This window comes from Phocoena sinus, chromosome 9 (genome assembly GCF_008692025.1).
Source record: "Phocoena sinus isolate mPhoSin1 chromosome 9, mPhoSin1.pri, whole genome shotgun sequence".
Lineage (NCBI taxonomy): Eukaryota > Metazoa > Chordata > Mammalia > Artiodactyla > Phocoenidae > Phocoena > Phocoena sinus.
Genome location: NC_045771.1, coordinates 32,799,049 through 32,826,727, shown reverse-complemented (window position 1 = coordinate 32,826,727; position 27,679 = coordinate 32,799,049). Strand labels below are relative to the sequence as shown.

General features: G+C 40.8%; 1 protein-coding gene and 1 non-coding gene across 13 annotated transcripts in view; both read left to right on the top strand.

Annotated features, from left to right (window-relative positions):
- ST7 (suppression of tumorigenicity 7) overlaps positions 1-27,679 on the top strand; it is a 261,656-nt gene that overhangs the window by 220,237 nt on the left and 13,740 nt on the right. For 8 of the 12 annotated variants that reach the window (XM_032643435.1, XM_032643442.1, XM_032643440.1 and 5 more), the window contains 3 exons: positions 3,413-3,485; positions 4,954-5,056; positions 21,006-21,156. In XM_032643435.1, the coding sequence (XP_032499326.1) occupies positions 3,413-3,485; positions 4,954-5,056; positions 21,006-21,156 (327 nt within the window). Of the gene's footprint in view, positions 1-3,412; positions 3,486-4,248; positions 4,385-4,953; positions 5,057-21,005; positions 21,157-27,679 lie in introns of all 12 variants that reach the window. The other 4 variants (XR_004351469.1, XR_004351468.1, XR_004351467.1 and 1 more) reach the window with 2 other exon arrangements.
- LOC116759936 lies at positions 18,003-18,109 on the top strand. The gene has a single exon (XR_004351598.1). It is a non-coding gene; the product is annotated as a U6 spliceosomal RNA (small nuclear RNA).

The window sequence follows — 27,679 nt, the reverse complement described above, 5'->3', positions numbered from 1 at the left end:
TGTACCAACGTCAATTTCTTGGTTTTTTTAATGTTATAATGCAGTTATGTGAGTTGTCACCATTTGAGGGACGCTAAAGGAAGCTTCACAGAACTCCGTGTACTATATTCACAACTTCCTATGACCCCATAATTATTTCAAAATAATAAGTTTCATAATTATAATAGGCAACAACAACCAAGTCTCAGCCTTTTTTTTCTTTTTCCCTAAAGAAATGAAAAAGGCTCATGGGGCAAGCAGCCCATAATAATTAGCTTTCTCCGAGAGGTAACGTATATGGTTTTTTCTTAAAAGTGAGCCAAAACATGCAGGTCCTGCCTCTGATTTAGATATTAGGCATTTGTTAGATTAAAATACGGTTAACAACTGCACACCACAAAAGGAATACACTAACTTTCATGAAGGTATATAAATAATTTTCTACATCTGCGGGCTAACAGCACTTCGTGTAAGTTCTGCCTTTGTCTGTTTATGCTGTCTGTGTCTCGCTCCACCAGTGTATCATATTCGCCCATGAACTTGCTGCAGACAATTTGTAGAAAGAATTCTTCCACTTAGCATCATTGTTATCTTTTAAAAATTCACTTATTACGTGTATGTCGCAGGAAGCTTTGGAAATGAAGGTAAACATAGAAAAAAATTGTCTATAATCCCAGCACCCAGAAATAAAAACTGTTGATATTTGGTATATATAGTTCCAGCCTTTTTATCTCTGTGCATAAAATGCTTTTTAAAAATATGTGAAATCATAATTTTTGTAAACTTGTTTTACTTATTGATGTGTACACAACAATGCAACATTTCCCCAGGTCATAAAATACTTTCCACCACATGATTTAACGACTGCATCGAATTGCACCCTGTGGATGTGCAGCACCTTAGCCATTCTCCTATGATTGACATTTGGGCCGTTTCCAGTTTTCTACCGTTAGAAACAATGTCGTGATCAACATCCTTAAAGCTAAATCTTCATGCACAGTTGTGATGATTTCCCTTAGGATAAAGTCTCAGAAGTAGAATTGCTGGGTAGGCAAAATGTTAAAGCATTTGATTTATATTGCCACATTTAAAAAAAAGTGTTGTACACAAAAAACCTTATTTGAACAAGATGCTTTACCTGAAGGGTAATTTAGGATCAGTTTCTTTATAATGATTCATCCCTGCTTAGAGACAAATTACCATTACCAAATAGATGTATTGCTTTGAAAGAATTAAAAGAAAACTATTGAAAATATATAAGTAAGTTATGCAAGAATTGTTTGCTGTTTTTAATTTTTGTTTAATAGTGAGAGCAAAATAATATACTAAAGAGATAACAAATGGAATGAACTTGCCACTGGTGGGGAATGGGGTATTTATATTTCTTCCTTTTCCCATTTGATATTGATTAAAGTATTTTTTTCTTTATTTTTTTAAGCATTATGACTGTGCACATATACCAGTATCTTTACATACAATGAGGGAGTAAGGGTAAAATTTTATTAAATGGGGAAAATGTACCATAGTAGTTGTAACGTTGCAGAGTTGTGAATGTCCTGTCTATGGGTGTGAGGGGATTAAAGATCACCTTTGATTAGGCATCTCTAATATTCTGCTGGAACACATCAATCGTATCTCTTTCTGCATTTCCAACTGGGTGAATGTGTTCATTTGCTTGCTTAGGTAACCTTCAAAACAACATGATCGTTCTCATTGAGAAGCTAAATCCTTAACAACAGGTTTTCTTTAGTTTATCACGTGAGGTTCCATCTGTGCTGCCACCTTCGAATAATTTTGACCATTATGTTCAGTTTCGACTCCTTTCTAGGACTAATCCTTTGTTCCCACTTCATAGAAAGGTGCTGCATTGTCGCAGAAGGAACACAGATCACACCAGGAAGGGTGGAAGCAGGGTTTGGATAATTTTTAAATGAAAGGTCTGAAGTTTAAAAAAAAAAAAAAAAAAGGTCTGAACTTTTAAGTAGAGTGTGTATTATCTGCAGTTTTTTTAAATTATCTTCCAGTAACAACCAATAAATGGACCCTAGCAATCAAGATAATTGATTCCTGAATTGACTTCACATACTGGGAAGTGGTTAAATGTTTAGATGTTGGAGAAGCAACAAGACAAATCCATGAGTGTCTGACATTTTTTTTTCCTTCTTAGTCATAAGCACACCATTTTACAGTATGCATATGGTGCTGAAATTTTGTTTGGATATAATTTATGAGATCAGGGTTACAAAGACCTCTCTCCCTTTCAATTCTGTGTTGGTATTTTCTCTGATGATTTGTATTTTATCAATGTCATTGAAATTTCCCTCAAAGAGAAATTCCTCATGCTGGAATTGGTGGTAAATACTCATTATTGAATGAAAGGTTGTTTTTCTTTTATGAAATTATTTTCTTCTGCTGTTGACTTTTGTCTAGTTATGGACTTTCCTTTTCATCCCTACCGTAATGTAATTCTTCTAAAGTTGAAAACAGCCCGAAAGAAACTTGGAGGGCGTTCCAGGTGTTAAGAGTTCTTCTAACCTCGGGCGAATTTTGTAGCACCTGGGAATGGCATATTTTTACCTAGTCTGAGTGTTAAAGAAAGACAGCTCTGGTGCGAAATAGGATCATAATTTAAAAACAAGTCCTACCCCCTGCCCCCAGAGGGGCTACCGTCTTTGCACTTATCTCCTCTTAGTTGTACTCTGTGCTTTTATTTGCCTGTAAACTCTATCTGAATCTGGTACCCGTTCCCACCCCTCCATCTGAAATTTTCTATACAAACTGAAAGGAACTGTTTTTCTGGGCAACAAATTAGGCTTCATATGAAAGGGGCTTTATCATGGGTTTGAATGAACAAAAATTGTATAGTTTTATAAAGATTTCATAATATATCCTCATAAAGATTTCTCTTTCCAATTTTAACAAAAAAACTGAATATAAATTTCATGAAATCTGGTTTAAATCTGACCACTAAAGAATAATTTTTAAATACATTTATTTATCACTAAAAAACCTTATATTTTAAAAAAGAATCCAGATAATATTTTTTTCACTTTAATATTTCATATGCCTCTTGAGAAATTTTATAAGTTAACAAAGAAGTCCTATTTGCCTTTCTTGATATCAAGACTATTCATGTAATATTTAAATTTATGTATTTATAGCTATTCTCTGCTTAAATAAACTCAACATATGAAAAATCCATATTTTAAATAAAAGATGATTGCTGAACAGTGGTGGATTTGAAACTTGAATTATTCACAAAAGTATGAATTACCCTTAGTTTCACCTACCACTTGGATACATAAGGAACAGTTAAACTATTCTTAATTTATGCTCTTTAGGCTTACATGATTAAAATGCTAGTGTATTAAAAAATCATTGCTCTTTGCTTGTACAGACTTATAACAGTTCCTACTTTTTTTCTCTCTAACAGATATAAGCTTACCAAAGTCGGCAACAATATGCTACACAGCGGCCTTGCTCAAAGCAAGAGCTGTCTCTGACAAGTAAGTGGATAGTAGCCTGTGCAGTACAGATGCTGGTCTGGACGGAAGGAGATGTGTTGTCTCTGAGGGCTTTCTCTGCAAGTTTTTCTTAGTCTATGAGATCCCTGCTTATGAGCATGCATTTTCCAAAACCTGCATTTTCTTTTCTTTCACTACTAGAAGGAGGGAATGTATATCGCCAGGTATTGTAATGGTGTGTGGGTTCCTAAAGAGGGATTTATATGAAACTCCATGCCTCTGAGGTGACTTTTATTTTTATTTTTTTTTTGCCAGACAGTAGATACCAAAAGGCCTGCTTGGGACTTACACAAAATGCCTTCTTTGATTCATTTTTTTTGCATATTCCTCTTCCTCCAGCAGTCCAGGATGGGGTAGTAGTCATAACAAACATATTAATATGGCAAAAGGGGATGGTCATCTCCCTTTCCTTACCTCATCAATTCCAAACTAACTCCCCACCCAGGATCCGTTTACCTTGAGTCACCATCACAGTGGGACATTTGCCCGTTTTGTTCAGGCAGGTGACTATGGTATAGAGAATTTCCATAAACCCCCAAGATGACTGGCAGGTGAAAGAAAATAGATGGCTTAACTGGTTTTGAGTTCATAAACGCTTACACTCCCCGATACACTCCCTCGGTAGCACTGAAAAGCAGATAACAGGAAAAGAAAACAGCCTCTGCTGTGTCAGACAGGTTTGCTGTTAAGTGTGTGTGCACTTCAAGACCGAAGTAATTTTCTTTCATTCTTTTTTATCCTGTAGATCGCCAGTACCTACTGCAACATCTTTTCTCCCTACACAGCGACTCCAGCTTGGGAGGGCAGGGCCAGGGTTGTCACAGCTTCCCCTGTGGTGTCTGCCTGCCAAGCACAGCTCTGGAGTTAGCCCTGGGTGTGAGGTGAGAAAGAGATTGCATGGTCTGGTTTTTTTCATTCACTTGGGCAGGTGTCTCGCCCGCAGTTTGGGCATGCACACTCCCCCTGCCGGAACAGCCCCAAGCAGGCTCGCCTGCTGCTGAAGCTGCAAGACTTAACCCTCCATCGCAGCACTGACATTGGGTTGGGAGCCTCCTTTAAAATTCTCCCCAGTTCTGTTTTTAACCAAGTGCGCTCTTCTGTAACCTAGTTTTCTCTTTTTCCTACACTGTCTGCCCTTGTCAGTCCTACCCGCTCCCCTGACCTAAGCAGGTACCTCCTAGAAAACTTAGATTAGCTATTTAGACAGAGAGACTTCACAGCTGAATTTAATTCCTGCCGCGATTAGATGCAAGCACGCTTTCTGCTTCTGCTGGGGTTTTTGTTGGCCTCTGTCTGAGGGGTCACTCAGAGGTTCTGTGTAGTGGAGGTTTGGAGAGCTCATGCCTTTGGCTCGCTGTGGTTTTCTGGGCCCTTGATGTGTAGACGCCTTTCCAGGTTAATGCCCAAGCAGTGGTCCCAACTGGATGGTGTTTGTCTTTCTGCTTTTCAGATTCTCTCCCGAGGCTGCATCTCGGCGGGGGCTGAGCACAGCAGAGATGAATGCAGTAGAGGCCATTCATAGAGCTGTGGAATTCAATCCTCATGTGCCAAAAGTGAGTCTGTGGAATCCCCATAGGAACTCGTTACGATAGCAGAGAGCGTTCAGTGACCACAATGTCATGTCTCGAATGCACCAGTTATAAAAAAATGAATTGCAACCAATGAATGTTGAGGCCCTGTAGAGCCTATGCTTATTAGCCTTGTTTTAAAGTAAAACAACAAGAGGCTTTGGGGCCCATTTTCGGGCTTCATACAGTAAGGGTAAACTGATAGACCTAGCTTAGGCAGGCCAGGTCAGGAAGCCTGAAAGTGGCAAAATATGGAGATCCCAAGGGTGTTGATGCATTTGATAGGAATTGCACGCCAGTTATAGTCTTACTTAGAACCAACTTGAGAAATGAACCTTGTTGTGAATAAAAGTGGTAAAAAATACTAATATGACATTCTGTATCTCCATAAGTAAATGATAGTTAATCAGTATTGGCCAGCAAATAACGAGGAAAACCTCAAAGTATGAAGAAGTAGTTTTCTCTTGACTTGTGAGTGCCATTTTAATAGGTATATATATATAGTAGGAAATAGTTGTCTTGCAGAGGATATTTCTGTAATCTTTTATTCAGAAGAGGAGTGTGTGTTCATGACGTACCTGTGTTTGAGTACCTACTACGTGATAGGCGCATTGCTGAGGGCCATTTTCAGTTTCTTGATTTTGACCTCTAGGAAACCTCCTGCAGTTCACATCAGGTACTGCAAGACAGATTTCTTGGCAAAATGTCTGATGAAGACTTTCACTGGTGAAAAATGACAAAGGAAGGCTGTCTTCTTGTTTTGTTGCAGTACTGTAGCAAAAGGGTGGGGTTGGGTGCGTGTATGTGTGCCTGTGCGATGATTTATGGAGTTGCCTAGTTTAATTTGTTGATATCCAGAGTGACAAAGATAAGTGATCTAATATCATTCCTGAGGTTTTACTCAGGTCACGGTCATCTTTTCACAAAACAGGAAATTGAAGAGTGGTGCACAGTGCCGTATTTGCAGAAGGATGTATTTAGCCACTCTAGTTTCGGTGGATAATGACCAACATAGTACTTGTAGACTTAGGTACTATATATAGGGTGGTATAAAATATATCTATTTAATATTTTTTCAACTAAGTTAAAAAACGTTTATTCAAATTTGATTAAAATGTAAAACTAATCATGAAAATATTGTCCTGAATTACAGTAAACTTAGGTCATCAATTAATATTTATTGAATATCATTCTCTAACTACAGAGCTATTTTATGAGCTCTGTAGCTCATAAAATAGCCTTAAAATAAATAAGCCTCTTTTAAAAGTAGTATTGGGCAATAGAGTCCTAGATTCTGAGACAAAAACTTGGGTTCCAAATCTGGCTCTGTCATTTATTAGCCATGGGATCTTGGGTTTAGCATCTCTGAACTCAAAGTTTTCCCTCATCTTCCAAATGAAGATAAAAATATAAGACTCACCTATCTTCTGTGATAAAGATCAAGCGAGATAATATGTTCGAAGTTCTTTGAAAATACTTGAGTACTATATGTTTGTAAATTATTAAAATTATTAATATTTGGCTTGTTGGCAGCTCCTCAAGTATGGGACCTGAATCTTAATTTTTCCAGTTATACCAACCTGAGCCTTGTAATCCTGGGACACAAGATAGAAAACTGGAACAATACTTGTTGGTTAGATATTTTAATTGAAGCTGTCGTTTAATTCTAGATAATGGTCTTAAATGGTTGAGCCTCCAGAAGAGTAGTAAAAGCCCTAAGAAATAGTTTAAAGCTGCCATGGAAGAATTTAACCTCAGTCAACTGCATTCTACTTGCAAAATAGAAGTCTTTTAAAAGTGGAAATAATTTGAAAAAGTTGAAATAATTTGATTTCACTTTACCTTCTAATCATTAAACTGAGAGAAGATAGGGCATGTAAGTAAACCGATTCTCCATCACTTTGCTTTGTTGGTGATTGTGCTGAGGAGGAAACTTGTTTCCAGATCGTCCTCATTATTGACATTTCTGTGGGGAAGAAGCCCTGTGAGCCACTGACCTCATATGTTCAGAATTAATCACAAACCTCTGGTACTCGTGTACCACATGCAGGCTGCTATAAACATCTTTTATGTGTGTTCTGTTTGTTGGACTGCTTGCTAATACTTTAGCAGACATGCACATACACGTGCATACGTGCACACATCTGCGTGACCACGAATGCACATACACGTGCACGCGCATGTATGTGTGTGTGTATATATATGTATATAACTTTTCAGGCAGAGAATAGCCTTAATTCTAATGAAACATCAGTGGAGGATATAAACACGTAGATTCTTGTTGTAAGAAGAGATCTTAAATGTCATGTAGGACACCTTCCCATTTTAAGCTTAAATCTCTCCTCATAATGATCCTATGATAATTATGTTTATTTTTGGTTTCTATTAATGTTTACTATGTGGCAAGCACAGTGCTAACTGAACTACGTATGCCATCTCATTTATTTTTCATAACAACCTTGTGAAGTGTGTCATGTTATTATCCCTGCTACATAGATGAGGGCACTGCAGGTTTGGAGAGGTTAAGTAATCTGCTCTTGGTCACACAGTAAGTAAATGACAGAGCCTGAACTGATTCTGGGTTATCCAGCTCTTAAACATCTCCCTCCGCTGACCCCCAGATCCCACCAGGTGGCAGACCAGCCTAGGCTTGAACCTTCAAATGATGGCGGCCACATCCCTTCCCAAGGCACTCAATTCCCTGTAGACAATTCAGATTTCTTCAGGATATTATCATGTCTTAAACACTGCCATAGCCTTCTTTTTCTCTTTCACAGGAAGTTGTCAGTGGCCCACCACAGGAATTTTCAGTATATACACGCTGTTTTACCCAATTATAGTCTGCTTGGAAGGAGAAAAAAATACCAAATATGATAACTGTGAACTGCCTTCCATAAATTTCCATCTTAGTTCCAACTGGTATCCCAGTAAGCATAGTTAATATTTCAACATCCAATGATAAATATTAGTTATTTACCCCCAGAGGGTTATTCTTAGGAACTCTCTTTACCTGCAAACATGAGGAGTAGGGAGTATAGCTCCTAACCACATCACAGGACTGGGAAATAAATAACAACAGTAGGGCTTCCCTGGTGGCGCAGTGGTTGAGAGTCCGCCTGCCGATGCAGAGGACACGGGTTCGTGCCCCGGTCCGGGAGGATCCCACATGCCGCGGAGCGGCTGGACCCGTGAGCCATGGCCGCTGAGCCTGCGCGTCCGGAGCCTGTGCTCAGCGACGGGAGAGGCCACAACAGTGAGAGGCCCACGTACTGAAAAATAAATAAATAACAATAGTAAAAAGCCATGGATTTCTGTTCTGAAGGAGAGCCTCTGAAGCCGTTAGATTCTAAGCATGAGGATTTCTGAAGCTTTAGATTGCAGCAGATTATAAGGAGGAAGCAGCCCATAGGCTCATACTACAAATCGAACTGTGTTACTCCCCTCCCAAGGAAGTGCAGCAGTGTCTCCAGCCCTATGGAAGGTACCAACTCCTTGGATAGTTCTTCAGGACCCCTCATGATCTAACCCAACTTGTTTTTCATTTTTTTCTAGATCCTTCCAACAGTCCACTTACTGTTCCAGAAACATTCTTCTCCTCTTCCCTCTTTGCTTCTTCTGAGGCAGTCCTCCTCATCCTTCACCCCCACCATTACAAGTCTCCACCAGGAAGCCTGTGCTCTCCTTGTCCCAGAATCAGTCTTCCCCCTCTGGTCTCTCACTACAGTGCATTGATTATGTGCTTACTGTTCACCTCTTTTTGAGAATGACTAGGGGTATTAGGATCTTAATCATGCTGGTGATTTTCAAGAACTGGGTACACAGTTGAAGAAGACAAATCTTTAAACCATTAGAGGACTTTCCCATTTAATGTGATTAAAATAGGAGTTTTGAGTTTAAAGAGAGTTTCTCCATTTTTTTTTCAAGAAAATTTCACTCATGTAATGCTGGACAAATGAAGGGTAAGTTCAGCTCTGTTCTGTATCTTTATCTATGTATTGTTATGTTGTATTGCTGTATACTGTTTAATGGATTTTTAGCTTGAGTATTTTTCTTCCACTTTCCTGGAAAATGTGTTTCCTCACCTGCCCTGCTCTTGCCCAGCTGGACAAGGTTGACGTGGGAGGGACGCATTTCTATCAGTGATCCGTTACTTTACACAGACCTAAGTTAATTAGTGCTATGTGCTCTTAGTATGCTACACCTCCATCGCAAGGCTCTCCCTGTGAAGAGACACATTTTTGGTTTGCAGGATGTTACATTCACTCCTTCAGGGTGCTAAAGATAAATTTCATTTTGACAAATTTCCAAAAAGAGACTAAATTATTGGTTTGTTACAAGCAGTATTAGATATGGTTTTTCCCTCTGTAGTGGTATTATAATAATAATTTTTATATTTGAGAAAAGAATAAAGTCATTCATAATTGCATTGTATCTAGTCATATTTAAAACCATTCTTTCTAGCCTCTTTTCTGTGCATTTTTCATACTTAGGAATCATAATCACATAGCATATTCATATTTTTAAAAATTAACATGGGACGCTTCAGTTGGACTTTATGGTTGGGAATTGGGGGTAAATTTATTCCTCCTGGGGGAGGATCATCAGATTTTCAGAGTTCTCTGACCTTAAAATGGTTATCCTCTAACTTAACAGTAAAGTGCACATCTTTTAGCCATCTGCCTTCAAACATTTTAAAATATTCTCTGGATGATTTACTTCCTTTTTTTGTTATAAAAAGCACATAACATAAAATCTACCGTCTTAACAAATTTTTAAGTATACGGCACGGCGTTGCTAACTGTAAGCCCGTCGTCGTACAGCAGATCTCTAGAACCTTTTCATCTTCGTGACGGACACTTTATACCAGTCGAGCAGCAACTCTGCATTTCTCCCTCCTCCCGGGCCCTGGTAGCCACCATTCTACTTTCTTCTTCTGTGCATTTTACTCCTTTCGCTACCTCATATAGATGGAATCATGCAGTATTTGTCCTTCTGTTACTTATTTCACTTAGCATGATGTCCTCCAAGTTCATCCATATTGTAGCATAAGGCAAGATTTCTTTCCTTTTTAAGACTAAATAATATTCCATTGTGTGTGTGTGTGTGTGTGTGTGTGTGTGTGTGTGTGTATCACATTTTCTTTATTCGTGCTTTCGTTGATGGAAATTTAGGTTGTTTTCACTTCTCAGCTATTGTGAATAATGCTGCAGTGAACATGGGAGTGTAAATATCTCTTCAGGATTCTGTTTTCAGTTCTTTTAGATGAATCCCCAGAAGTGTGATTGCTGGATCATGTTTTTAATTTTTTGAGGGGTCTTCATGTCGGCTGCACTGTTTTACATTCCACCAACAGTGCACAGGAGTTCTAGTTTCTCCACTTCCTTGTTAATACTTGTCATATTCTATTTTTTTGATAGTGGCCATCCTAACATGTGTGAGGTGATATCTTATTGTGGTTTTGATTTACATTTCCCTGATGATCTGTGATGTTACCTTTTCATGTACCTGTTGATCATTGTATGTCTTCTTTGGAAAAATGGCATTTCAAGTCCTTTGCTCACTCTTAAATCAGGTTATTTTTAAACATTGAGTTGGAAGAGTTCCTTATTTATTTGGTTATTAACTCCTTTTCAGCTACGGTTTACAGATATTTTCTCCCATTTCATAGGTTGCCTTTTCACTCTGTTGATTGTTTCCTTCACTGTGCAGAAGCTTTTTATTTCGATGTAGTCCCACTTGTCTACTTTTGCTTTGGTTGCCAGTGCTTTTGGTATCATATCCAAGCAATCATTGCCAAGACCAGTGTTAGGAATTTTTTTCCCCTATGTTTAACTCTTAATGCATTTTGAGTTGATTTTTGCCTGTGGGGTAAGATGTGGGTCCAGTTTGATTCTTTTGCATGTGGATACCCAGTTTTTCCAGCAACGTTTGTTGAAGAGAATGATTTGGTTCTTGCATCCTCTAATTGTAGACATCAGGTTGTGGTCAACTCCAATAGTGAACCTCTTTGGGCATAAAGATTTTTTGGTCTTTAAGATTATTTTCTTAGGATAAATTTACAGAATGAGAATGACTGAGTAACATGTAGAAGCACTTCAGCGTTCTTGATATTTACTGCCAAGTTGCTTACCAAAAAAATTGTAGCAGTTTACACTCCCATCAGCTGGTGACTCCTACTTTTCCATTTCCTCACACCTTCGCCAGCATTTAGCAGTTTGTCTAAAAACAAAAACGAAACAGAGAGAGTGAGAGAAGGAGAAAAAAAATTATGATTTTATTAAGTACAGCTGGAATTCTGTTCTTTTAGTTTGCATTCCTTTGCCACTACTAGTAACGTGGAACATTTTCAGCCATGTGCGTGTCTGAATTGTCAGGCCAAGTATGTAGAGTTCCTATTATTACTGAGAAAGCATTAATTACAATGATAGTGCAAAGGGTACCAACATAAAGGTAGGCAGACCTATCAAGTACTACTGAAAGAGTTCAAGTGTTCAAAACAAGGACACCCACTTCCTGTCCCTGGGACCAGAGGGAAGTATGGGAAGGAGGAGTTAATTAGCTCCCTGCCTGTTTCTATTTTGATAAAATGGGGATAAAAGTTAAGTCTTCATAAGGTTGTTGAAAAGTAAGTGGAATTACACTGTGTAACTCGTTCAGTGCGTACTAGGTGCGCGATACGTGCTGGCCCTTTCATCGCCGCTTTGCTTGTACCTTCAGCTCTATTTCTGCACTTGCATGCTGGGTGGAAGTAGGGGCTGCCTAGAAACATGCATTAATGGTACTTCTTGGACCACTCTAGTCTGAAGAAGGATAACCAGAGAGTGTAACAGTGGCGCTACAGTGCCCCGACCTGGAGTACCCACAGGTTCTCCTCAGGCCTCCAGATTTGAGAGGAGGCTCTAGCACGTTCTGGCTGCAGCTCTTATCTTCAGGGATTTCTAGTTTGTAACTGCTGGCTAAGTCCATTGCTGATTAAGAGGTGCCCATTTCTGACCTCTGCCTTGTATTCTTGTTCTAGCATAGCCATTCCTGCTTCTGCCACCAAAAAAAAAAAAAAAAAAAAAGCCAAAACAAAACAGGAACGACAAACTAATTAATAACGATTTATTATTTTTAAAGCAATGAACAGTTTTTCCCTCCTAACGCAGTCTTATGTGAAACCCCAATGAACAAAGTAATTAAAAGTAGAACCACTGTGATGAAACTGGAATGAGAAGGCTGGTAGCCCTGCAACCCCAATGCACCTCTGCATACAGAGAGAAGCCTGTGAGCCCTGACCATCACCACAGGAAAACCCCCAGCTTGCGAGGTCCCACACATAGAACAGGAGGCCCTACACCCATGCTGAGCCCCAGCTACTTGGGATGCTTGGGTGTTGTGGGTGGAGCTATCGAGGGAGAAAAATCAAGAAAAATCACCAGCACCGATGGGGAAAAGCTTTCTTCTTCATCTTGCCTAAAATCCTGGCACTATTAAACCTCGCGCTCATCTTACTGGGCCCACCCAGGGACCTGCAGGGGGTGCAGTTGGCACCCTGAGGGTGCTGGCGGAAGGGGGCTCACCATGCTCCTAAAGCTTATTTACCAACAGAGCAGCCTGAGCTTGACAGAATATTGGGGTGAAGATCTAGTTTTTAAATTATATCAGAGTATGGAAAGAAAGTTGTGAGAAAAATGGAGAGCAAAGAATGAAGAATGTTATGACAGAAATGCATTCCCATTAAAAATTTGCATTTTTTTTAAAAAGCTCATATCATGTTAATCTAAAATTTCACAGGGATTTTGAAAGGCTCGTGGGGGAAAACATCCTGGTAAATGTATCTGCGAATGGAGTGTCCACAGGACCTTGTTACAATGATGGAAATTCTATTTCTTGCAAACACTAATGCAGGCCTCCCTTTATATCTTGGTAAAGCTGATTGACAGAGTATAAAATTGCTTTTTAATCCAATTTAGGGAACAAAATGTGTAGTGGGTTTTAACATTTAAAAATGCTTGAAGCGTGGAAGCAGAAACTCAGAATACCCTGGCAGATCGTCTGTGATATTGTATATCAATGGTATATTTCAGAAATATTATTTCAATATAAGTTGTTTTTGAATTGAGTCATGTTTTGTTCCAAAGCTTTTTTGCATTAGAGTAAGGAGAATGTACTGTGGAAATATGACCCGGAGAAAAATGAGCAGAAACCAGTTTTTAGCAATGTATCTCAGGAATAGAAAGTTTCTAAGAGGTCTCTTTCTTTAACAAAAACCACTGTAGCTGCTCCCACCAAGGTCACTCCCGCCACGGCCTCCCCAGCTCATCCTATCTCATGTCTCCTGGGCATTTGGTCCCACTGACCACTTTTTCTATCTGAGGTCATCTTGGCTCCTTGCCACCTTCTCCTGGGCCACTCCTGCCTCTCTGAGCACTCGTTGCCTGCAGCGCTTCCTCCCTGCTCACCCTCAGGCTGGTTCTCCTTTCCTGCTTGCAGCCCTCCCAGGAGACCTCACGCGCTGCCACTGCCTCAGCCTCTCCCCGCACACCCAGACCCCTGTCTCCAGCTGCTCTCCCAGGCTCCAGACCGGCACACCTTCACTCCTCACTGCAGGCAGAGAAGTTTGGCAGGCACGACAGCTGCTAAGACTTTTCCTCCTCTGGTGTCTTCATCTTAGCTAATGATCTCACATTATTCTAGTTTCCTAAACTAGAAATATCACAGTGACCTTTGATTCCTTCTCTTGCCCTCAGATTCAGCCAGGCACCACGTCCAGGGGAAGTCCCCATCCTCGGTTTCATCACCCCTCACTCGGACCGTGACAGGAACTTTCTGACTTTGCTAACTTGAATCTCTTCCCTGTCGGGTGCTCCTACACGTGACTTGCCCATTTCTTTCAAAACCACAAACTGTACCAACTCACTTCCCAATTGCCTACTGCAGAGGTTTTCAAACTGTCTCCCTAGGAGCCATAAGGGTCTTCAGTCTTCTTGTGGGTCCCTCCCCCAAGATCCCCAGAGTTTTGTTTTACGTCACTTGCACATTCTGTTTGATATTTCCTTTTTTTCCTTTGAACAAATTTGTTGGTGTCTCAAAGTTTGAAAACCACGGAATAACTCCGGGTGAAGGTCACACTCTGGAGCATAGCATGCAAGGCCTTCTACAACCACTTTTCCTGCTTCACTCCCTCGGAGATTAGCATAACACCTGAGTTCCGGCGCAGGTTCCATCACATACAACTTGTGCAACCCAGGATGAGCTATTTAACTTCCCAAAGCGTCCATTTCTCCATCTGTAAACTAGGGATAATACTCTCAGCTCCCTCACAGAGCTGTAAGGGGTTCCTGAGATAAGAAGCTTGACGCACGTTAGTGCTTCATCAGTGTTGGCAATTCCTGTCATGTTAGTACTCAAGCACCTCAAGATTGCAAGCCCAGTGTGTCCTCTGATGCTTTGGTGCCCAGCCTTGCAGTGGCTTCTGCCTCCCCTCATCTTTACAGGTAAACCTTTGTTTATTTAGTGAGACTGACTCATTTTTTCTGTGAAGCTGTCCCAGAGATAATGTTCCCCGTTTGCTTCCTGAGTACTAAGTATAGACCTCTTACTAAGGCAGTCACCATGTTGAATTTTATTGTTTCTTTGTACACGTATGCTTGCGCGCACACACACTCCTACAAAGATTAGGGATTAGCAAGGTAGTTACCTGACCTGATCATGTCCGTGCCCTTCAGGTGAATTGTGGATGAGCCATATCTGTGCCCTTGGGGTAAGACTGTGGGTGCTCCCACAGAAGATCGTTAGAGAGCACTGTGGCCACTGCTGTATCTGTGCCCTTGGGGGACACTACGGCACTCCCATATCTTTCTTTGGGATATACTGTGAACACACCCATATTTTTTGAATGAAGCAAAGTAACTGATGAATAGGTAAGTGAACCAGCAAGAAACAGTTACCTTGAGAAGAGGACCCCTGAGTGGTACTACAGATCACCAGGCTGAATTTGGCATTTCAGCTCTGCTTTGTGTTTGTCTCCATATTGGTCAGTTGGTGACTCTGCTGGCAGCCAGTTCTCTTCAGCTGAACTGCTACTACTATAAAATTGCTGAAGTATTTTACCTAGAAACAGACTCAATCATCTGTGGGACACACATACACAAGAAATATAACTTACCTCCACAGTAATTGAAATACTTCATTTTTTTGTTTGTTTGTTAACAAAAATAGCTACTATTTAGTGAATACTTATGTGCCAGGAACCGTGTGAATGCTTTACAAATATTATCCTATGTAATATTCAAAAGTTAAAACAGCAAGATGGGTATTTTTATTATTCTGTTTTAACAGATAAGCAGCCTGAAGTTGAAAGAAATTAAATAACTTGTCCAAGGTCTCTTAGCGGAATAGTAGAGACAGGATTCAGACAGTGATGCAAAGGGGCAGAGGGCAGATGAGGGAAGGGGGCCAGGGCCGGGGGACTGTGCATCTCAGGCTTCATCGCAGCGTGGCCTGAGCGAGCCGAGGTTCCTGCGTCATTTTTGTCCTATTCCAGCGTGCGTCTTACTGAGTCCAGGGTGTGGACAGCATTGAAACTCAGAATATGTAGCATGTCTTCCAAGTAGCACTAGCTGTATTCTCTGAACCCTTTACTGATGTTTTAAAAACATTTTTTCTGGGCTCACAGCCTCTTTCAGAGCCAGTTGCACCAAAGCACTGTACATATATGAAAAATTGCTCTCTCTGGTTATCTTGTTTGTTTGTGTGGTTTGCTGTTTATGTTCTTGATGCAAGTCTAGAAAATAGTTTTGTATTATATACACACACACACACACACGCACACGCACATATACATATAGACAGAAAAAATATTAAAATGCTTATTATAGAAAACTTGGAAAGCATAGAAAAAGCACAAAAGAAATTAATCTTCCATAAAATCAAATATTTTGCCACCATTCACATTCAATCTGTGACCTTCCAATGCTTTTAATGCCTACATGTACATTTGTATTACCCAAATCATAATCTGTACGATACACTTGGTCTTTTCCTTCATGATATGTCAGGAACATTTCCTCATGCTAGTAAATATTCTTCTACTACCTGATTTTGGGGAGCAATTTGATAGCTATCATCTAAATGTACTGTTGTTTAATTAATCTGTTCTTTCTCGTTTTGTTTATTCCTGTATTTTTGCCAGTGATTTTCATATGACATATGCTGTTGTCGGTATTGAAATCCTAAAAGGGGGTATGGATTTTTTTGGCATTAATGTCTGTGTGAAGGATAACTTTGGGATCATGTTCACTCTAATTATTATAGAATTTTACGATCTTAACAGAAGAGACTTGAGCAGTCACGTGTGGTAGCCTGTGACAGGGCACATCTCTCCTGACAGGTGAGCCGGCCTCTGCTCACAGACCTCCATAAGTAGGCACTACTCAGCTCCTCTTTGCCTGTTCTAACGTTATATGTTCCCATCTTGGGCATAGGAACTAGATTCTGACACAAATAGATTTTGAAAATTTCCTTCCGAAACCTTTAGAAGCCTTGCTTCGAGATCAATGTGATTTGAGAATCCGGGAAGGAAGTTAGAGGCAGGATGGCAAGCAAGATAGCACGGGATGCTGGCTTAGCGAATAGAAGCCAAGTAACTATTGCAGACAGGCAGGGAGTGTTCTCTGATTTGCAAGCTACAGTTATTCTAATTGATTTCTGCATACTTGTGGATAGGGATCTGCCCTCTTCCATTTATTTTTCTCTCAACAAGTAAGATGTGAGATGTTGCTCCATGCCTTTCTAATTTAAATGTTGCACATGTTGAGAACCGATCTTGCCAGCCATTTTAAGCCTGGCCAGAAACCTAACACATTGTTGTTATTAGCCTTCATTATTTGGTTAGAGCCAACATTTTGTTTGGAACTATGCTGCAGTATAAATCTCCTTTATAGACATAACCTATTTCTGCCATAAAGTAGATGCGATGAGAAGGCAGCTGAGTTTCCTTGGTGAGTTAGTCTCATGAGGCTGCTGAGGCCAGGGGATGCTCATTTTGAGAGAGTTCTTGGGAAATGAGATTCATGTTCTTGAGGACTTATAATTGAGCTGAGGAGAAGGACACATGGATAGCTAATCTAAGGTGGTTTGTGAAAAGTACAAAGATCAGAGGGAGCTTAGGGGAGAAACAGAGCATTACCTCACGGCTCACATTGGGTGGCTGTGGACGATGTCCTTGAAGCCATATGCACCCCGTTCGGTCTGCAGGCTGAGGAAACCATCTGTCTCACACACATGTGCACTATTGCTTTCCAAATATTATGTAGATGCCCTGGTGGCCTACAATACTTTTGAACGAATTCTTGTAGCATTACTATTTATTGTATAACTATTTGCCATACTGTGTATTTTTGATCAGTAGATTCTACACTTACAGTTTCTATCATGGGCATCTGTGAAATTTTTTCATGTTAAAAATTGTTTCCGTTACTTCAGGGTTAGGAACTTCCATTGTCTGAAGCAGTGCTGTCCACTAGGACCTTCTGTGATCATAGAAATGTCTCTGCATTGTCCAGTAGGGTAGTCATTAACTCATATAGCACTCGAGGACTTGAAATACGACTAGTGGGACTGAGGAACTGAATTTTTAATTTTATTTGATTTTAATTGATTTAAATTTAAATAGACACACATTAAATAGAGGCTACCATATTGGACAACACAGATCTAACATATCCCTTTGTAGATAATTTTCTAAAAATCCTCCCTCTTTCCCCAAGTTTCCTCTGCCACGCCCCTTCCTAGTTTGTTTAGACTTTTACCCACATGTGGGTGGCTGCCAGGCCCACGTCTTCTCAGGTGCTCCGATTCCTGAATGTTCCTTAGCCCAAGAGAAGAGTTCTGTCACAGATGTGACTTTGAAAGCCTTTCCTAAATCATAAGAATGAAAAGGAATGGTGTGCTCGCTTCGGCAGCACATGTACTAAAATTGGAATGATACAGAGAAGATTAGCATGGCCCCTGCACAAGGATGAAATGCAAATTCGTGGACCATTCCATATTTTTGAGGGTGTGAAGAAAAGGGAACCCTCTTGCACTGTTGGTGGGAATGTAAATTGATAACAGCCACTATGGAGAACAGTATGGAGGTTCCCTAAAAAACTAAAAGTAGAACTACCATATGACCCAGCAATCCCACTACTGGACATATACCCTGAGAAAACCATAATTCAAAAAGAGTCATGTACCACAATGTTCATTGCAGCTCTGTTTACAATAGCCAGGACATGGAAGCAACCTAAGTGTCCATCAACAGATGAATGGATAAAGAAGATGTGGCACATATATACAATGGAATATTACTCAGCCATAAAAAGAAATGAAACTGACTTATTTCTGGTGAGGTGGATGGACATAGAGTCTGTCATACAGAGAGAAGTAAGTCAGAAAGAGAAAAACAAATACTGTATCCTAATGTACATATATGGAATCTAAGAAATACGGTACTGATGAACCTAGTGCCAGGGCAGGAATAAAGACACAGGTGAAGAGAACGGGCTTGAGGACACAGAAGGGGAAGGGGAAGCTAGGACAAAGTGAGAGAGTGGCATTGAAATATATACACTACCAAACATAAAATAGATAGCTAGGGGGAAGCAGCTGCATAGCACAGGGAGATCTGCTCGGTGCATTGTGACCACCTAGAGGGGTGGGATAGGGAGGGTGGGAGGGAGATGCAAGAGGGAGGGGATATGGGGATACATGTATACATATAGCTGATTCACTTTGTTGTATAGCAGAAACTAATACAACATTGTAAAGCAATTATACTCCAATACAGATATATATAAAAAAAGTTGACTATTTGGTAGGCTATAAATAATTATTAGAAACTCAGAAGCCAAAATCTTATTCTAGGGCACTCATTAAGCAAGAAATTTTCCCTTTCCTTTGTTCTCCTGATGATTATTTTTAAAAATTAATAGATTCCATAGTATTTTACAAGTTATGACTCTTGGGGCCATCTAAAATCATCATGGGCAGTAGCAGAAGCCATGACATAATGCCTCTATTAAGGTAAAATCACGAGACGATGTATCTCTGAACATAAAATTCTCCTTTATATTTATATATTTATTATATCAATAGATACAGTGCTAGTTGGATTATTACGTAATTCAAAATCGTTATTTTTCCCGAAAGATTTTTGTCATTCACTGTTTTAAAACAAGATGAAAGAAGGCAGTAACATGTAGAATTCAAAAAAGCACGTGAACTCATGCTTGAGGACCTCCCATCAAAATAATGAACACCAGGGCTTCCCTGGTGGCGCAGTGGTTGAGAGTCTGCCTGCCAATGCAGGGGACATGAGTTCGTGCCTAGGTCCGGGGGGATCCCACATGCCGCCGAGTGGCTGGGCCCGTGAGCTGTGGCCGCTGAGCCTGCGCGTCCGGAGCCTGTGCTCCGCAACGGGAGAGGCCACGGCAGTGAGAGGCCCACGTACTGCCAAAAAATAATAATAATGATGAACACCTTTCATGGACCAGCCTGGGAAGAGGTCTTACTATCGAGGAGGGCCTTCAAGCCCACCGGCTCCGCAAGTGTGAGGGCTGCACGGCTGCTCTCTGCTGCTCTCGGGGTGGGCTCTCATTTCCTGCTCTTCCTGCTTTGAGGCCTAAGGCTTGGAGCTTTCTTCAGATAATCAGACCCAGAGCAAGGAAAGTTTCATTTGCTGAACCAAGAGGCCAGAATGTGTCCACCCGGCTCTTGCTGGGCGGTGCGCCCCGATGCCAAGCATGCCAACAGGAGAGGAAGCTTAAAGGCCACTGCACCCCACGTGCCCAGTGTATGAACCCACAGCAAGATGAGAGTGAAACATTGATGGGTGTCTTGTGACCTCCGTTCTGTGGATCCGAATTCTTCCACTCTTCTCCCTCTTTCATAAATTTAAAATTGTTGGACATCTCTTCTCATAGCACCTCCTTTCGCTGTATTTGTGCTGTTTTCATGAAACATGTACCTCTGTGGTCTGCTAATCTCCATTTTACAGGAGATGACTGGGTTGTTGTGACAGTGGTTGGTGGTGGTGGTGTGTGTGTGTGTGTGTGTGTGTGTGTGTGTGTGTGTGTGTGTGTGTTGGGAACGAATCCGGAGGGGAGGTGGTGAAGAGTGGAGCTCGGGGAACGCCAGCTGGCATAGACAAGTGAGCATCTGCAAATATAAAATACCGGCCTGAATTTGCTTCCCTCTCTATTCTATAGTAAACACGAAAGAGTACAAAGGGAAACTTAGTCTGCTGTGAGCCCCCAGGAAGAATATCCATTCTTGCCCTGTGCTCCTGAGACCCCTGCAGTGTTTCGGAAAGGAGCCGAAAGAACAGTGTGGTTTGGGGTCTGTACTGCTCCCCTCCCTTGGGTCTTCCTGTGCCCAGGCTGCCACCCCTCTTCCTCCAGCACCTGAGCAGCTATGGGTGACCCTTTCTGCAGGGCTAGGGCCTTCTCCTTGATAGATCTGTGAGGAAAAACTAACGGGCAGTGCTAATCATCCTCAGGTCTCTCCAGTGTGGTTGGTTTAGTCATATGAAACTTCTTAACCTTCATGTGTTTGTTTCATGTATTTTCATTCTGGTTACAAGATTATACCAACTTATTGTGTCTTCTAAATTTTCCTTTTTGCTGTTTGAGTCTGTATATGTATATATATATTTCTTTGATTAGAATATCTTAACCTGAAAGCCTCTGATGTTCACTGTAGGAAACTGGTACAAGGCTAATTACCTGCCAGGAAACTTTGGATTGCTGGATGTTTCAGTAATTGCCTTCAAATGTAGTGGTGAGGTTGCAGGTTTGATGAAATGCTTACGAGCGGCAGCTTTAGGGAAATCAACCTCTCCATTTTCCATTCTGAATTCCAAATTACTGTGTATTAACACATCTGCCTCCTGCCTTTTTTTTTATTTCAGTACCTACTAGAAATGAAAAGCTTAATCCTGCCCCCAGAACATATCCTGAAGAGAGGGGACAGTGAAGCAATAGCATATGCGTTCTTTCATCTGGCACACTGGAAGAGGGTAGAAGGGGCTTTGAATCTTCTGCATTGTACGTGGGAAGGCAGTAAGTAATTTTCCTTCTTTGAAATGTTTTTAAAGCATGAAAAGATGCTAAAACTGTTTTTACCCTGAGTGTTCACGGTGAGTGATGGAGATTTGCATATCTATAGCTCTCCTTCTCTGTGATATTCCATCACCAAGAGATGGTTAATTACTCAGGCTCTCTAGTTTCCCAGTGGTGGCGGGTGTTACTGTGGTGATCCCATCTCTGCAGCTCAAAAAGGCAAGTTTATACAGTGGATGGGGTGAGTCTGGGCTATCCTGGCAGAGGAGCATTTTACAGCTGGAAAACCCTCTTTGGAGACCTGGACAGCCCCTCGGCACCATGGGAACCTTTGGCGTGGGGTCAGGCCTCGTGCTGGGCTCTGATGACCACTTCTGGATGGCCTTTCTGGGAGGGTTGGCTGAAGAGCCACAGTTATCCTCCAGGAGAGCTGGCTTAGCCAAACACAAACGAGCAGCGGTTACGCTTGCTTCAGAACAAGAGCAGTGGCCGCTGGACTCCAGTATGGTGGCAGGTGTAGTATTGTGCGTTAAGGGATAAATGCCTGTTAGATGGATGTGGGGATAAACTGATCTGAGCACGAGCTGGGCACCGTCATTCCGTGTAAGGAGAAGCGGCTCCAACGGTGGGTGAGACGTGCTCCCTGCCCTGGAGAAGCATTTCATCCAGTTGGGAGGAGTCATCAGCAGCATGTAACAGCTGCCCAGTGATTCTTCAGACAGGAGAGGCCTATGGGGTGGAGCAGTCATGCTTAACCTTATGGGTCATATGGGATTTGAACCAAGCCTTGAAGAACTGGGACGGTATTATAAGCAAGGACACTGTGAACAAATGCTAAGCGGTGGGGCTGTTGGGGAGAATGAAAATTAAGGAAAAAGGCTCAAGATTGTGGATTATTGGACCACATATATATTGACACTCGGTTCTCATTAATTTAATCAAAACAAACACAACATGTAGCATGGGTTTTTTTTCCTCCCCTCTCATGGGGAAAAGAAATATTAGAGTCTGCAGATAATTTTTCCTTAGTTCACTCCTACTCTGATCAGCCTCACAAATGAATGTCTTTTTAATCCCTTTCACTGTTTATCTTTGCTCCTTCCATTTTCATTTTGCTAATCTTCTGCTCTTCCCTTTTCCTGCCCTTCCGTAACCCAGCAGGAATCTAAACTGGTGCAGGAAGGGAGGGGGGGCAGCCGAATGAGATGGAGTAAAAAAGTAACTTGACAGGGGACTCAGGTTGATTGAAAGTTTTTTGTTTAGTTGTTTTGAAAACATTTCTTTAGAGAATTGATAGCGGGTCAAGTTAAATCATTTACTATTTATAACTTGAGGGATATCGACTTGATCGATGTTTCTACCCCTACTCTGTAAGTGTGGTAACATACTCCTGGTGTCCTGGTCCCGCTATTTGGATATGTTAAGACAGCACACTCTGCTCAGGGTGTGTGTGGACACGTATGCAGTCCCCTCTGGCTTGGGCTTCTTGTTGCATTTAAAGTGTTCTATCCAGATGAGGAATTTTTATTTAAACATGAGAAAGAGACAGAAAAAGCCCAGCAAGAATAAACATGAGAGGCCTCACCTAGTGTTAGTCGTGATAAAATTAAATGGACAAACTGACTTAACCAAATAAGGACGTATTTATAGATCGGTACCTTGGAAACATAGTAATAGAAGCTTATTGATTGGATCTAATTGATAAGAAAGTTACCAGTCCTATAGAAAAGGTCAAAAGCGGGTGGGCAGAAGTGATGAAGACACAGTGTTAGGAACGGCATAACTATTAAAAAAAAACCATGAGGAAATTCTGTTTGGAAATTAGTTACCCATATAATCGTGTAACAATAGGGAGATGCTCTGGAACAACTGGGAAGGACAGTGAGATTGTGAGAAATGTGAAGTGACATAGTGAACCCCACATCAAGCAGTGTAGGACCTCTGGGGGGGATGTAATTACCTCAAATTAGATGGGTAGAACACTTTATTAGAATAAAAAGAAGGGGTGAGTTTTTTGTTTTGTTTTTTTATTTGGTTTGGTTTTTTTTAACATCTTTATTAGAGTATAATTGCTTTACAATGGTGTGTCAGTTTCTGCTTTATAACAAAGTGAATCAGTTATACATATACATATATCCCCATATCTCTTCCCTCTTGCATCTCCCTCCCTCCCACTCTCCCTATCCCACCCCTCTAGGTGGTCACAATGCACCGAGCTGATCTCCCTGTGCTATGCGGCTGCTTCCCACTAGCTATCTGTTTTACGTTTGGTAGTGTATGTATGTCCATGCCACTCTCTCACTTTGTACCAGCTTACCCTTCCCCCTCCCCGTATCCTCAAGTCCGTTCTCTAGTAGGTAGGGGTGAGTTTTTAGACATAAAACAGTGTGGCAAGGTAGTCAGGGGCCTATAGGAAAGACAAATTCAGCATCTGATCCTTACAGATAATTAAGAACCAGGAAGTTACGCTGCTGTTCAGTTTTCAAAAAGAGAGCCATACCGTTCAGTTTTAGAAAGAAAAGAGAACCGTGAGAGTGCTTACCAGGTGCTAACTACCTTGGAGGATCCCAAGAACCTTGAAGAGTGTTTGTGTAACAGTGTAATTCACAGAGGGTTTGCATTTCCATCATTTCATGGACTCCTGATAAATTTCTGAGTTAGGCAGGACAGAGGTGGCCATCTTAGTTGATCAAGAGAGGAACAGGTTCATTGAGGTGAGTACCTTGTTGAACGTCCTGCCAGCACTGTTGGCAGAGCCAGGTTTACTTTTTCTTCACTGCTGTTTTCTATAATACCAGCTATTTAGGCCTTTCCTGAATAGGTTAAGGATAAGAGGGTCAGCCATTTCCGAAACATTTGTTTAGAAGCCATCAGTTTACACTACTGCTTACAGACTGCGGTATACCTATGCCCTTTCTAGTGTTTTGAAAGTTAATCATTCTATATAAAATTATATTTTTGTTGTTAAATATTGACCTAAACATTTTAACTATAGAACGAGCCCAATTCTATAAAAAAATACATTCTATATATAAACAAAGGTAAGAGACTGGAAATAAATACATCTTTAAGTAGATTTTAAGTGATTTGGTTTTTTCTTCCTATTTGTATTTTTCAAACTTTCTACAACAAGCATATATATCTTCTACAGGCATAAATATGCATGTGTATATATGTGTATGTGTATATATATATATGTATATGCATGTACTTAGAAAAATAATCTTTCATTACAAACAGTTTTGGTCTTTTTTCGAAAACAAAGCTATAAATCTGTCTTGCAGTTCAGAAGAAAGAATTACCACTCCAACTTTAGACAATTGTGTGTAATTGGTTGACAGAACTTCTAGATCTGTGTCCATTCTAAGTTAAATGGAGGCATCAGGGCTCTGGATTTTAAATCAAAAGGGCTTGGATTAGAATTCTGACTTAGTTACCTATTAACTGGTATTAACTTACCCATTTTTTGAAAACTGTGAAGCGCTGAAGATACTGAATGCCATCACCCCATCCCAGATTGGTGGACTTCAGGGCAGTTGCCCTCAGGGCGGCTACAGTACCAGAACCTCTCCCTCTCCCTCTGAGGTCAGTGGGGCTCCCCTAGACGGCCTGTGCCTGAGCGCAGGAGGCTGCACTTCCTCCAGTTCACCACTGGGTGCCGCATTTTGACGTCTCCAGCCTCAGGGTCTAGGTTTTTGCCTTTAAATCATTTTTTTCTTCATTCTGAAATTTAAGGCCATTCCCCAACTCCCTTCCAGTTTCCCCTTTTCATTAGAAAGATAATTCAGGGAGGAAGGTAACAGTGCCTCATTTCACCATGTTCCATGTTAAAAGTGAGTATTCTTTTAAAAAGTCAGTTTATCTTTTAGGAAAAATTTTAAAAGCCTGACTTATGTCAAAAGTGTTAGTTAGGGGTAGGGATGAGGTATAGTTTTCTTTGATTTTTAATGAGTTTATTATGTTGGAGCATTAGTCATCTTGTGGATTTAAGTGAGTTTCCCACCAATCAGGCTGAAATAACTCACATTTTTGTTAAAACCCCAAAGTCCAGCTGATGCATGGCAGAGATTGTTTGGGTTTGAAACATATGGTGGTTTTAAAAAAAAAAAAAAAACAACAGAGTCCTCAACCACAAATACATCAGCATTTCAAAGGCTTGTAAAAGATTTGATTCATCACTGTCCCAGCCCCTGAAATTACACAATATGTTCCTCAAAATCAAGATAATGAAGAAATGGGGAAAGTTTTAATTTATAAGGTTTAAAAACATGTTTCTTAATTCATTACACAGCTGCCACATTATCTTAATTATATTTATTTTAAACACTGTAGGTTCTGGTTACACTCACACACGTGCACACACACGACTGCAAGTATGTGTTGAATGTAAAAGCCATATATGAATGAGGGATCTCGATTGAATTGTGTATTATTTACAATGGTATCACGCCTTATGGGGCCCTATTTTAAATGGCACATCTTCTATTTTACCTGTATTAAATACTGATGTGGCCTTATCTCCCTTCTACCTTGATCTTTTCAGGGCTCTGTTTTGGCTGTATTTATTTTATAAAGCAGAATAGTCTGCTGACCACAACTGTGAACTTTAAGATTTGATTTTCAGGTTCTATATATCAGAAGGCTAGAATGCCATGGGGTAAATCGCTTAGCTTTTCTTTGTTTCCATTTTTTCCACTTGATCAAGTAAGACTCTTTATTTTCTTTTTGGAGATTTTTTTTCCAAAGAATTCGCTAAATAATGTATAAGATTTGAAGGTGGTGTTTTTTAGGGGGACTAGGCAAAGTATTTCCTTTGAGAGGAGAAAATGGTCCATTGTTGAAGCAAAGGATGAGATTCTAATTCTAATTTATTCTCTTTGAACCTGATGGTAAATGCTACTTGCTGTAAGATGTGGTCCTTAGGGCATTTCCTCTAACCAAACCTTTCCTCCAAAAGCCTGGCACCTTTGGGACTGCTAAAGAGAAATTCTTCCACCCCTCACCCCATAGATCTAAGGCTAAATTTTATAATTTGGGAGAAAACAATGGCCAGCTAAAGTCCCTGGCCGTAGCCAACTTAACACTAGTAGCCGGACTCCAAATATTATTCAGCGCTTCCCCACCTACTGCCCAGTAGGACCAAGCTTGCTCCTTTCAGTTATTCAGTTTTGAGCCGCGGACCGTACTTTGGATCCACTGGGGTTTTTAAAGGGAAAAATTCTGTCTCTGCCCTATTGTGCATTAACTTATTCATTCCTTCATTCAGTTAACATTTATTGAGTCCCTCCTTTGTGCCAGGCATTCTTTGGGGATACCAAGATGAGTCAGACTCTGAAACGCTTTGAGAGAAACATTAATGTGTGTGTGTGTGTGTCTGTATACACATATTCTCACAGATACATACACACACATATATAATATATAGTGTGGATACAAGCAGTGGAAGCAGGAACAGAGTGTTCTAGAGTGTTGCAGGTCACTAACAAATTAGTGAATCTGCTATAAAACTCGAGAAGTTTTCTTCAGAATTGGAATGGAGCGTCACGTAATCTAACCAAAGGAAAGTGGTTTTCCCAAGGCCATATAAGTAGATAGTGAAAAAACGTGGATCAGAACCCAAGCTTTTGACTTCTGAATTTTCCTTATTGTGCCCAAAGTCTCACAAAAGACAAAGAGCCGTTATGGCCAGTTGCCCACATTACAGTCAAAAGTGAGAACATAAAGTGTGTATTTTGATGAAAGTTTTCTGTTCTATCATTTGCACTTCTAATTGTTCACAAACAAGCAGCATTTTTACTTATAAGCTAGAGTATGACCTGTTAGAGAAAGGAGGAACTTGGGGTTAGTGGAAAGGCACGGTAAAGAGAAAACTAACTTTCATTGAGCAGTCAGGCACTATGTGTGGGCACGTTGACCTCCGCTGTCACACTTAGTCCCTTTAACAGCCTCTCGAGGTCCTTGGTGTTCTCATTTTTACGGCCGAAGAGACTGGACACAGATTAATGACCCACCCAAAGTCACACAGTTGTCAGCCTGGACAAGTTTGACTCATCCTGAGCTGTCACCTCCACCACTCCCCCATTAGGTATGGGCTATCACAGGGGGACTTTCACTCTTGCTTTCACGATTATTGGCTCATCTGTTTCCCACCCTGGGTGGTCAGCTCCATCAGTGCAGGGACAGTGCGTACCTGGCTCACCTTTCTATCGCTGCTGCATGAGGAAGGCACTCAACATTTTGACCATGTAGAGCTGGGATTCAGACTCAGTTCTTGCTATTGCAAGGGGTCTGTATAAAGTTCTCTGAGATCCTCTTTGAAAAGGCAACATAGATCCTCTTTGAAAAGGCAACAAAGTATCAAACATTACCTTCTATCCTTGTCTACATTGTGGACAGGATGAGAGCACATTAGGAGTCACTGGGGAAATCAGGAATTAATTTGTTCATGTATCCATGCTTCTGTTCATTCTTTGGTTCTGTTGATTCTTTCTCCAGTATTGGTCGAGTCTCTGATTGGCACAGC